This window comes from Fundulus heteroclitus, chromosome 8, assembly GCF_011125445.2.
Source record: "Fundulus heteroclitus isolate FHET01 chromosome 8, MU-UCD_Fhet_4.1, whole genome shotgun sequence".
Classification (NCBI taxonomy): domain Eukaryota; kingdom Metazoa; phylum Chordata; class Actinopteri; order Cyprinodontiformes; family Fundulidae; genus Fundulus; species Fundulus heteroclitus.
This window is the reverse complement of record NC_046368.1, coordinates 7,682,980-7,696,321: the sequence shown is the minus strand read 5'-3', so window position 1 is coordinate 7,696,321 and position 13,342 is coordinate 7,682,980. Positions and strand designations below refer to the sequence as shown.

The 13,342-nt window shown below is 36.2% G+C and overlaps 1 protein-coding gene across 1 annotated transcript in view; it reads right to left on the bottom strand.

The window, feature by feature from the left end:
* si:ch211-196i2.1 (collagen alpha-1(I) chain) overlaps positions 1 to 13,342 on the bottom strand; it is a 128,344-nt gene that overhangs the window by 25,431 nt on the left and 89,571 nt on the right. The window contains exons 27-41 of the mRNA XM_036140047.1: positions 11,742 to 11,795; positions 11,585 to 11,629; positions 9,378 to 9,431; positions 8,800 to 8,844; positions 7,480 to 7,533; positions 6,578 to 6,631; positions 6,451 to 6,504; positions 3,473 to 3,526; positions 2,568 to 2,621; positions 2,304 to 2,348; positions 1,925 to 1,969; positions 1,048 to 1,155; positions 821 to 874; positions 686 to 739; positions 10 to 63 (exon numbers count right to left, since the gene is read on the bottom strand). Of these exons, the coding sequence (XP_035995940.1) occupies positions 10 to 63; positions 686 to 739; positions 821 to 874; positions 1,048 to 1,155; positions 1,925 to 1,969; positions 2,304 to 2,348; positions 2,568 to 2,621; positions 3,473 to 3,526; positions 6,451 to 6,504; positions 6,578 to 6,631; positions 7,480 to 7,533; positions 8,800 to 8,844; positions 9,378 to 9,431; positions 11,585 to 11,629; positions 11,742 to 11,795 (828 nt within the window). The remainder of the gene's footprint in view (positions 1 to 9; positions 64 to 685; positions 740 to 820; positions 875 to 1,047; positions 1,156 to 1,924; positions 1,970 to 2,303; positions 2,349 to 2,567; positions 2,622 to 3,472; positions 3,527 to 6,450; positions 6,505 to 6,577; positions 6,632 to 7,479; positions 7,534 to 8,799; positions 8,845 to 9,377; positions 9,432 to 11,584; positions 11,630 to 11,741; positions 11,796 to 13,342) is intronic.

The following is a 13,342-nucleotide window of genomic DNA, read 5'->3' as shown; positions in this document are numbered from 1 at the left end:
CTGACTGACCTGATCTCCTTTCCTTCCAGGTGGACCTTCGGTTCCTCTTTGACCAGGCAAACCCTGAGGAGTCGAATATATGCTAAAATAATCTCGCACCATAAAAATAAAGCATAAAAACATGATGGTGGCAACTTTAAGGAGTCAACAATAAATTTTCACAACTTCAGTAATAATGGTAATTTTTGCCAACTCATCTAATTTGTGTGAAAATTAAATATTTTTTATTTTTTTAGGTTTAAATCACAGAAAGTACCAGCTAAATCCAAAATAACATTTATATATTACAGCTCTTAAACCTTTTACTGACCAACTTGTTTTTACAAATGTTGTTTTCTGACTTAAATGTAAAAAACTGTATGAAAACCTTCAGTTACACCATCTCAGAGTTTGATTTTCTGTTCATATTTCCAATGTCATTAATTTATTCCTGCAAACTGAGACCATACTAAATTTTGTGATGTTCTTTAAAACTGAATCTAATTCAAATTAATTAAAAAAATTGAACTATGGTTCCCCTTCTGCACTTGCGGCAGTGTAAATAGACATAACAGGTGTCAGTAGTTTAGGGCTGGGACTGATGTGGGAGAAACCCCAATTCCCTATTAAATGTGGCCTAGTGTATTTTTATTTTATTTATTTTTTTAGATTTCTCACTTCTTGAAAAAAAGTAAGGATTACAAACCTGTGGTCCGCTTAGTCCTTGGGGGCCTGGATCACCTTGCAGTCCGGAGAAACCCTGGAGGTTTAATCAGCTCAGTAGCTGCACACAAATACTAGGAAAATTAAAAAAAAGAAAAATTAATCAACCATATTTTACCTTGTGTCCTTTTTCCCCTGCTGCTCCCATAGACCCATCAGCACCCTGTGGACCCTAAAAAACATAAAGCAGAGACATTTTGACGGTTTTTCAAAAGGTTTCCTTATTGTGATCATAAAACATTACACAAACTTCAGTTAAAGTTAGAAACATTTATTTTTATGTATTTAAGTGAAGATGGATTTAAAAAAAAAAAAAACAGCAGTCGAGGCTAGGTACCCACTCACTGGGATTCCGGATGGCCCCTGCGGCCCTTGAGGCCCTGGGGGCCCAGTGCTTCCTCTGGGTCCAGGTTTGCCAGTCCCACCATTGGGACCTGGAAGCCCCGGAGGGCCCTGAAAATTATCCAGAAATCAAAGCATGAGCATTAGGATGCTTTTGCCATAGTTGTTTCTAAAGTTTATAAAATATTTTTGGTGTTACCAACTCTTTTATCCTGAAGGTTGCCACAAAACACATGCTTTTATAGTCTGCACTCATTGTAGATCTACATTATTAGACCACATTTAAATTGTGTTTATCTGTCATTTCTCTGCAGACACTCAGATGAAATTTATCTTCATTTAGATTATCAATTTATCCTAAATTTAATGATTCATTATAGTTCTGTATGAGCACACATTCAAATGACACTGGGTGAAGTGATTGAAAATCCTTTATTTTTTAATTCCAGCATCCCTAAAGTAAAGCAATCAAATAGTCTTTACTACTATGATACACCTCAGTAATTATATTCCACAAAAAATTAAATCTTGATTAGTTTTAACTAAGTCAATATTAATTAAAGAATACTGAGCTGCTGCAAAGCTGAAATTAATTGCAAATGCAATAATTGGCATACTAATGCAATACCAATTTTTTTAACGTCAGACAGCAAGTCAAAGCATGCCCTGTGCTGTGACCCAGGAAAATAATCAGGATAAAAAAAGGATATAATCAGGAAAATAATCAGGAAAAAAAAGGATATAATCAGGAAAATAATCAGGATAAAAAAAGGATATAATCAGGAAAATAATCAGGAAAAAAAAGGATAAAAAAAGCACCACATATTAAAAAGACCACGGTAAACAATACAATACAATCCTATTAATTTTATAAACTTACAGGTGGTCCCTGGATCCCCTCAGGTCCTTTATCTCCAGGTCGGCCCTAGTAGAATAAAGAAAAAATTTAGAGGTTTGTTTATGCATAAATTGATATAAAAACAATTTAACTTAATGCATGATGATATTGCATCATTTAATGTCCTTATTTCCCCTGACTTTTGTATACTGAATTATTTGTGGCGAAATACAAAAGAAAACGGTACGTTATGCTTTATGTTCTGGTTTTTAAATACTAAAAAAAAAACTTTGGGCTAATTAACTGATGGAGGACATTGATAATTCATTATGAAATTACTTCTTAAAAAAAAAAAAAAAAAGCCATTCCAGCGCAGAACATCATTTTCAGGACTCATTTAATTGTAAAACCATTCTCTCACCTGAGATCCCCGAGGTCCCTTGTCTCCAGAAGAACCTGGCAGACCCTTAAAAAGATGATATAAAACATTATGTAAGTTATAACATGTTTGTTGCATAAAAACGCTCCCCTACTTGCATTACAATTATTAGCCGAAAAAGGCTGAGTGGGATGTCAGAGAATGTAGTTTGTGGTATTTTTATTATTTAAAATTAGGAACAAGGTAGCCTATGTAGTAAAATACATAAAACACAAAAACAAAAACCACAGTTGGGGTTAGGCTTACTTTAGGACCTGGCTTTCCATGAGGGCCAGGTAAGCCTCTTACACCTGGCTCACCCTTTAGTTGGGAAAAAGAAGAAGAAACCTTTAGTTTAATTTGACTGACTCCACTAACTTCAAGTATCAAAAGAGTAAAACTAAAATACACTAAACAATAGTTAAATCGATACTAATTTATGGTACAGATACCAAGATAATAAAATAGCAAAAATATTTCTTAATTTCAGTTGACATCTCAGTTTGTTATATAATCTGTAATTAATTCCTATGCAGGAGTAAAGCTAACAGCTATTTCTATTTAGGTTAACAACAAAGCTAAATACTAATTACGCTAATGGTCAAGCTAAAAGCCAATCAGCCTACCAGATGCTTTAGGGAAGAGTAAAGCTAACAACAACTTAGGTTAATGGTAAATATAAATGCTACCTATGTTTAGAGTCACGCTAACTAAAGCTCAGGCTATCAGATGCTCAAAGTAACAGTAAAGCTAACAGCTTATCAGGGTAACAACAAAGCTAACAGGTTCTTAGCCTAACATTAAAGCTTACAGTTTCTTAGGCTAACAGTAAAGCTAACAGGTTCTTGGCCTAACATTAAAGCTAAACGCTTCTTAGGCTAACAATAAAGCTAACAGCTTCTTAGGCTAAAAGCTAAGCTTTGGTTTTGATTGGTTGAAATCTTTCTAAAATGGGTTCTGTTCCTTTAGCTTTTAGCTTTGGACTTTTCTGGGACAATTTCACCCCAATTCTCCAACTTAAATCACACTGACTGCTGTTTACTGCGGGTATAATACATGCTACTTTTAACCATTTGACCCAACATTTCTTCAAAAAGCCAAGCCTTTACTTTAGAAAATGATTTTCATCATAAATGGAGTGGGTGAACTGAATTAGGGAAGTATCAATTTACCCTTTCTCCTATTGAACCTGGAGGCCCTCGCATGCCAACATTCCCCGCTGTGCCCTTTTATGAGAAAGAAGAAAGGAAAAGGGGTGGGGGGGGGGATCAGTTGGTGAAAACGTATCCTTGTCCTAGTAAAAAAACAACACAATGTATTTGTCCAATTTCACATGAGTACGGTTGAAATAAATAAGAAACGACTCTAATCTGTCGTCTTTTTTTTTTTACCTTCAACAATTTTACTCCTACCTTGTTTCTATGCAATGCGGAAACGTTTAACTGCCAGATGTGATAAAACAATTTAGGAGCAGTACCTCGTAAAAAGAGAAATTTATCTCGTAAGAGTTTTCTCGTTATAACGAGACACAGTTTTATGGTATGACATCGCATTTCATGGTCATTCGAATTAAATGTGGTGGGGAAATAGGGATTGAGCCACTTTATGTCTTTTTACTAAGATGGAATCTGCAAGAGGATAGGTATTTCAAAACAGAGAAGAGACAAACAAAGTCATTGAAAGGTGGATGTGTGTGCAATTGGCCTGGGAAATGAGTCTGGTCGCAGCGAAAGTAGAACATCCTGAGGAAAATGAGACACCTGATGTCTTCTGACAGCCACCTGCTGTTATCACAAAGTCAAGTGAGCTTTTCGCTGGTCTAACTATGGGCGGTCTGGAGGCTATATCAACAGGTTGCTAAATAATATTTGTTAGTCAATCTTTGTCTATTTCAATTTTATTATCATGTAGGACTTAGTGAACCTGCTTAACCTGATGTCAAGAGGTAAGCAACCTTGGCGTCCTCCTCGTAGGTGGAAACGGGAAAGGGTGGGACTTTGTGGACAAGTATTCAGCCTGCCGAACCTCCAGGGAGATGACAGATTAAAAATGAAATTATCCCCAAAACAAAGGTCAAGTGACCGCCCCCTGCCAAACAGCAACCAGAGCTGAAGCGTGCTGAAAGACGTAGGTGCAATGGTTACGACTTATCAATGAAAGTCCTGCAAAGAATGTTTATGTTCTCACACTTTTCCCACAGGTGTAAACATTACTGATGTACCAAAGGCAAAAACGGAGGACACATACAGCACATGTGCAAAGCTATGTGCGGGAGTTCTGCTAAGTAAAGAGGTTATCTGTGCTAGTTGCAAGTTTTATTAGCCTCAAGATAAATAGTTTAAATAGTTACTGTGATATAAATGTTCCTGCATTTATATCACCCTTTTGCCTTTTACCATTCAGTTTGTGTTCTGTTAAATTTCATAATGGCTTTAAAATAAATTGTTGTTTATTAAACATTATTCAGTAATATGAGTATTGATGTTTAGATTTAATTTCTGTGATAAAGGTGTCCATTATTGTATATGTTGATATGTAATACATATTTCCTTGATTTATCGGTCGCCTTGTTTGGTAAGATTTGCTCGTTTTGTTTGTTGGTTTAATGAAAATGATCAGTACAAGTAAAACCTAAATACTTAATTAAACTTCGTCTGGCAGTTAAACGCTTCCGTAATGACACAGAAGTTTCAAGAAGTAGATTTTACTGTATTTGGACTCACTTGAGATAACCATATACACTTTGTTAGAACCTTTTCTGATGCTTTTAGAAGCCTTTTATCCTAATCAATATTGAAAACAACAAAACTGTAACAACCACTCATATATCCAGTAAAACAACAATAATGTAAAATCGTTTAAACACTTAAACTTCAGCATAGAGTTTTGTGTTTTCTTTGTGGGTGAAACGAGTCCAAAACTAGTTTATGTTTAGTTTTAATTACTTTAATGATTTAATTGCCCAGTTCATTCCTAATTATTTAAAGGGATCCACCATTAGTAGAACATGTTGTCCTTTTTTTTAAGGCATTAAACAAAAGAAAAAAAGAAAGAAAGAACATGTTATCCTAAATCTATTGACATTTTCCTGTTAACTTAAAAATTGTGGTTTGTGATACGTAAAAACTCATAATTACTTCAAATATTGTATGTTCTTTGTTATATTTTTCACCAATGGAGGTCGCCATTTTTTCAACTGCGCAATGCATGCTGGGTTAATGAGGCGGTTAGGTCCTACTGGACTGGAACCTACAGAGTTATTTGAATTGTTTTTTGATTGTATTGAATTTGATTGGTGTAAATTTAGACAATGCCACACGGTTTGGCTGTTGGTTGTAATGTCAAAAGATAAAACAACAGAAACGGTGAGTCTTAATCGCTTCCCTCATTAAAAAAAAAAAAAAAGGAATGGGAAAAGCTGTTGGAAGAAGACAACTTCCAAAGGACCCACATTTTTGCTCTCAACAGTTCTCTCCTGAAGACTTTGAGTAATTTTGACCAACATTGATGAAGGTGCTAACAGGTGGGCTACAGTCGCCTGCTAAAACCAGCTGACATGCCGACTATTTTTATTCATAAAGCACCTGAACCTCGCTGCCTTGCGAGTGAAAGAGGCTGGGAGACACATCAGAGACAGAGACTGGCAACAGACCGGACCCTAACCAGGTGTTACTGGACCGAAGACGGGACCGATCAGATATTAAGCAAGTGTTAATGGATATGTCACCGGACACAGAGCACTACTTGCCGGGATCACACAGTCCTACGAGCGGTACGTGTCAATCGCTATTATTATTATTATTACATTGTCATCAATTTCATTGTGCTCTGGTTCAGACCGATAAGGTTTAACATTACTCATTGCTGTTTTGGTTTAATGGAGCTAGCTCTAAAAGACCTAGTATACGTCATTTACCCAGAATGCATTGTAGCGTAAACCACATGGTGACGTCCATGTGACAATATTTTATTAACATGTATAAAAACTAAACATCTTACAGTATTTTGCTGCATTGATTTTACATCTAAAATAGATGTTTCTAAAATAAAGTTTTTAGAACTAATCCTGGATCCCTTAAAGGCTTCCTTTATGCTAAGTGTGGCATCATGTTCATTCCATGTGCAAGATCAATGCTGCAGAATCACTTACATACATGCCTACTGGGCCCTGAGGTCCTTCCATGCCTGGTTTCCCTGTAAAACCCTGAGAACATAAAACACATGAGAATTAAATCACATCTAACTAATAATGAATGTAGCGGCTTTGGAGTCCTCACTTTTACTCCTGGTGGACCTGGAGAGCCCGGGGGTCCAGTCTTCCCTGGCGGTCCCTGAAAGAGAAACACGTCAGGTGTGTCTTGGGTTGGATAGTGGTCACTGTAATTTTTGGAATGATCTTGTTGAAAGTTTGAGACATTTTTCTGTCTTCATGTGAGATTTTGATTGGGTTTTTGGAATGACTCAATGTTGGCTTTAATCTTAAAATATGATTACTTCTAAACAGACAAAAATATATTGTTTGGAATGGACTGCATAAACAAAATGTAGATTTTATGAGAAACAATTTACCTTTAAGTGATCTTACCTTTATGTTTAGTATTTAATTTGTTGACTTTATTGTCTTTTTTTTTAAATGCCTTTCATTATTTACTGTATTTAAGTATTTTAGTATAAGTATTTTAATGTATCTTTTTGCATTGTCATTTGCTACATAGTTACATTTATTTACTAATAAAATTAGGTTAAAGAAACATGTTTTTACATTGGGTCTTGCACTCATTGTGTTGATTCTGACCCATTGTTAGTGTTTAGGAGATGTTTTCTGACTTTAATTATTATTATTATTATTTAACTGGCCAGGGCAGCCTTTAAAAACTGAAGTTTGTATGAAGGTACTTCCTGGTTAAATAAAGGCTACATTATATATATATATATATATATATATATATATATATATATATATATATATATATATATATATATATATATATATATATATATATATATATATATATATATATATATATATATATATACACTGAGGAAGGTAAAATAAAATGTATTTTGCTTTTGTCTCCCTCAGCAGAATGTTCTTATGTTGAGCCGTGAGGGATGCCCAACCCCCCCTACCCTGCCTCTAAAGTAGCCTTATATATACAGTAATGTCAACAAAGCATACCGGTGAACCTGGTGGCCCATCTGGTCCTCTATCCCCTGCAATGCCTGGAAAACCCTGGAAAAGTTAGACATGAAACAATGGTAAATGAACCAGAATAGACAGACATGGATATCAACCTGATTTATTTCTGTTTAACAGACGCATCAAGCTCCAACTAAAGCTAAACTATAGGTAATCATTTCACGTAGTTTACCTTTTACTACACCAACATAACTAATGGCTGTTTAAATGAATGTGTACAAAGTTTATTATAGATTCTAGATTGATAATTAGGAGTTTAATTTCAGACTGCTACGTTTATGGTCAATGCCGGCATTAAAGAACATGATAGCCACCCTTATGCTACACAGAAAGCATGGGATAAGATGTGGTCTAGATCTGCGTTTTTATGGCAGCAGCCTGTGAACATTTAGCGGTAAATATTTAATGCTGTGTCTGTACAGCAGCTCAAGGGAAATATGACAATTTGTCCATCCAACATGCCAAACAACATTGTGACCTCAAGTTTAGTTAAATTTCATTTCAGTATTTATATTCGAATCATGAATTCAAACTCAAGCAATTTTTTTGTCACAGGCAGAAAGAAAAAATGGATGAGTAAAAAAAAAAGAGGAGGGGCAGAAGATGATGAAGCAGATGAAGAGGCTGGGATAAGAGACAGAAACAGAAGAAGCAGCATTTTATTTTTCCCTGAGATTACAACAGAATAATGACACATGGTCATCCCTATGAAACATATTTACAATACAAACTCCATACATCATCTTCCTCAAATATTATTCCATTAGTTTAAGGTTTCTGTTTTATAGAAATGTTAAAAAAAATTATCCATGTAATTCCTTATCCATATCGTTTAAGGTTATTTGTTTTGCTTTTGTCTTTTTCTGAAATAATAATAATAATAATAATAATAATAATAATAATAATAATAATACAGGCTAATCTGGTATAACTTACTATTCTAACAAACAAATTTCCTCATAAAAATATTTAATTTGAAGACTGGAGCATGCAATGGCAGCAAATTGGTGTCTAAACTATATTATCAGTGCTTTATTACCAACTTGACAAAGCTGATTATTGTAGATACATTTTCAAAAAGGAATTTTCATATCAGCCGATGTTAATGGTTTGAGCTCCATATGTCTTGTTAAAACGTGTTTTTTTCACTGCTTTATTGATCCTCTTCAGACCTATAATGAACCCTGTTCCTGTGGTCTCTTGTAAAGCTGCAACAACGTGTTTTTGTTCTGCTGAGCACTGCGCCTCGTGCTGAAGGACTGATGCTGTGAGGATGTGAGGTCGCTCTAATGATCTTACCCTTGGACCCCTAAAGCCAGCACTGCCGTCTGCACCCTGGGAACCCTGAAACAGAGAGAAAAAGGGGAGAAATGCTGTTTATCCACTACGAAATCCATAAATGGGAACATCATTTGATAACTGCTTGGATCATTTGTGTCATAAAAACAACTTTAACGATGCAATCGTGTCAAATTCTTGCCTTGTTGGGTAATAGAAACTCTAACAAAGATTTGATGGAAAAAATACAACTATAACTGAAGTTACGAAACAGTTTGCCTCTTTTTACTGTTTCATACATTCAATATCTTTTCATGACAGAGGGCATGTTAATTTCAGCATTTCAAGACCATTCTGCTTAGAATTAGCATTCCGTATATATGAAGCTCAATTATTAAAATGCATAATGCGCATAATTCTCTGCGCTGAAGGACATGAAAATATTTGAAAGCACTAGCATTAAAGCCAAGTGTAAAGCAGGAATAAAAGCTAACATATCTCTCTCTTTCTCTCTCTCTCTCTCACACACACACACACATACACACAGACACAGATCATGTTAGATGTGATGGGATTTAAATATGATAGAGAATGGGAACCTGTGTACCAGGCTTTCCTTCTGCTCCCTGTGGTCCCGGTAGCCCAGAAAAACCCTGAAAGGAATCAACCAAAAACAAAAAAAAACACATTAAGACCGTCCTCCCTGTAAAACGGTAAAACATCTCAATGCTGTTTATCTGCCCCTTAAGCCATCTTAAATGGTTATTTTCCAATCAAAAAATGGATGAATACAACTTCTCATTTTCCTTTATTTTACCTGAAGATTTATATATCTTACATGTTACATATCTTAGTTGGTCTTTGGACTTTTGCTGCTTTTATAACCCTTTTTTAGAGGAATTTTTTTGTTCGTTAAAGTGCAAATAAGATTTATTAGCAGTAAAATAAGATATCTTGAAAGTATGAAACATAAATATTTCCAAATCAGCCTTTCCATTGTTTCTTAGAGCTTTTGATCATTTTAAAACATGCTTTTCGGCAACCAAAAGAACCTTTTCTGTCATGGACCTAGATCAGGATGTACAATTCCTTATATGGGCGTTGTTATAGCCTTTGTAACGACTGGGTCTTGAAGCCTGTCACCATCTATGGCTATAAACAGAGAATGGATAATTTTTTACTGGAATATGTTCAAAGGATGAATTGCTCCCTATTGGTGACACAAAAGCAAGGATTGAGACGTTTAAATCTGTTTAAACCATTTAAACTGTTGCACAAGTCGTGATCCAACCGTTAATTGTCTATACTGTTCCCAAATGCTAAAATAACTGTCTACATCATGCCAATCGTTGTACAGGTCCTAACTAAACCGTTAACTGTTGACACTGTTTTAAGATGCTACGATAACTGTCTACATCATACAGATCGTTGCACAGGCTCTGACTCAGCCATTAATTGTTTACACTGTACCCAGATGCTAAGGTACACACTTTAGCTAGGATGCTGCTGGACTGTTATAGAATTGTACATAAGGAAATGTTGCATATTCTATCATCGTGTGTTTGGTACGTAAATATGCTGAGTCATTTTTTTCCACTATCAACTAACTTGGGTTTTCCTTTGGACAATATTTAGTCTATCCCCCTTATATTCTACTCTTGGTGTTTTTCTTTAGAGCTAACTTTAGATAAGACAGTTTACTTTTCTTGCATTTTTTTTCTGAATCACTAATAATTGTGCGTATTTGCCACTATCACACCCGAATTTCCCCATTGCGGGACTTTAAAGGTATTCTTATCTTATCTTTCATTCTGCAGGGAAAGTAGATGAGCTTACAGAAAGGAACGGGAACCACCAACAAAAAAAAAGAAAAAAAGTCTCTTGGCTAGAGACACTTTTTGCTCCAGGATTATGAAACAATTGGAAGGTTGGATTATAGGGAATAAACAACCTGACGCTGGAGGAGGAAATACAAAACACCACAGTTCATGCCATGATAAGGACAAATAGTCTGAGCAGGGAGTCAACAGCCAGACCACAGAGGAGAGAAGGTGACGGCTCATTACCTTCAGCTGATTGCTATTTCTACTTTTAAGCTTTTTATACCTTATTGTGAACTTTAAACATGGAAAATACAAAACTTTGTGTAAGCTGAAAGAAAACCACTGAAATGGAAATTATATAAACATTAGGATATATGCCCTTTAAGCCATTTAACATTGACCTATGCATCATTCACATAGCCTGTTGTAGAGAAAATTTATTACGATTTACTAAGTTGAATCCATAAAATAAGACACAATAGCATTTTAGCTCCAACAAATTTTCTGTAATGGTTTACTTAAAGGACAGGACAGAAAATGGTTATAAAAGCAGCCAAAGAAAATCATAGGCCGACCTTCAGGTAGCTCAGAAAAATCAATTTAAAAGAATGTAACCAGGTTGCTTGGGCAAAACCCCTTTGTACAATACACGTAAAATAACCTCGCTCGTGGATATTATTATACAAAATTCAAGTTTAACTAAGAAACTTTAATTAAAATGCAAAAACTTAAATTTTACCCTAGTTGGTACAAAAGCCATAAGTCACTGATAAAACAGTTCAGACTGCTTGTGTTGTTGCTATGGCTTGTCGTTTAGTCGCTTATTTCCAATATTTGCAAATTTAAAGACAAGTTTCTGTCACTAGAAATATTTATATGGGTTTCAAGCTAGAAATCTGGAGAACCAAATCTCCCAACATTGTTTTTAAACTAACATTCAGTTTATTTTACCATTTTAACGCTCTGTGAAACTACAGACTTACTGATGTGCCTGGCTGGCCAGGGAGTCCTCTCAGTCCAGTTAAACCCTGGAGAAAACCCCAAAACAAGGTGAAGACAGGATGAATATAGAAACTCATACATGTGTATTAAAATAATAAGGATAAAAACGTGTTTCTGCATTTTTCCTGTTAGATTTACCTTGTTCCCTCTCGGTCCAGGTTTGCCAGGTCGTCCATCTTGTCCTCTGTTCCCCTTCAGGAAGGTCAGAGTGTTAGCCTGATTTGATGTCAGATTAATTTACGTGATTTATGCAAATGATGTTCATTTGTGTGCCGTCCTTCCCCCAGGCAGACCACAGAGACCCCTAACTACAAACCAATTACACTTCACATCAGGGAATATCACAAATGTGGATACAAATCATAGAAGTCGATAGTTTATAAGCTTACTTTAATGAAGGATCTTAAAAATGCATCAATGAGATACATATCTATGTGTGTTTATTGCATTCAGCACAATTATTGGCACCCCTAATGAAGATGAGTAAAAAGTATTTAAATAATCTTTTAGCATAACATCCCACTGAAAAAATATAGAGAAATCCAACCTTTCATTTGACCACTTATTGAGCATTGGTGGGAGAAACTTGTTAGTTTTTAACAAAATTACTGGTGCCATGATATTTGACGACCCTAAAATGTTCTATTATTCACAATTGAAGCATTTCTGAATTTATACTTTACTTTGTAGGTTAATCAGAGAGTAAATAAACCTTTAATTAGTAGTCTGTGACCTTTAGTTTCTCTTGTGATACAGAGCCCAAGTTCTGTTAGTCAATCTTCAAAATGGGAAAGACGAGAAAACATGAATGGTCAATGGCTTGTACTTGTATAGCGCTTTTAACTAGTCTTCACGACCTCCAAAGCGCTTTAAACTACAGTCTTAGTCTTTCACCCATTCACACCCTGACGGTGGTGAGCTATTCTAGTAGCTACAGCTGCCCTGTGGCAGGCTGACAGAGGCGAGGCTGCCATACAGCAGGCAATGCGGGTGAAGTGTCTTGCCCAAGGACACATTGACAGAGACAGTCAGAGGAGGGGATCGAACCGTCAACCCGCCAATTGCAAGACGAACCCCCTAACCTCTGTGCCACCGTCAAAATTCAGGTTAATGCTGCGTGTCGTAACCTGCCCATATTTACATTCAGAGCTAAAACTGCTACCAACTAGACTTGAGGGCTCGAGTTCATCTCGCCGTCACGCAAAGTAAGGCGTAACGAAGGAGGCAAATTTAACCTCCTAAGCTCTCTGTAGAAGAACTGCAAAAAAGAGAAACCATTTGGGTCACAGAGGCTACGTTCACACTGCAGGTCTTAATGCTCAATTCCAATTTTTCGTGAAATCGGATTTTTTTGCGCGATCATTCACATTTCCAAATATATGCAACTTGTATGTGATCTCCTGTGTGAACTGAATGCGTTCAACCGAAGTGTCCCGCATGCGCACTTGAGGACGCGATGACGTCACACGTAGCAAGCGTCCTCAGTGTTTGCGGAAGTAAACATGGATTATAATGCTGCCGCGCATTTTGCAGTCATTAATTTATTTTCTAACCGGAGCTTTCTCTCCACTGACTGCTCTTCTCATTGTTGTCCGCTATGGGTGTCGTCTTTCTTCCCGCTTCTGCATAGCAGGACGCAGAATAGTGGCGTTTGTCGAGTATCGGTGACGTACAGGTCGGATAAATGCGACCCGGCCGTACAGATACAGGTCACATTTGATAAGATCAGATATGTATCG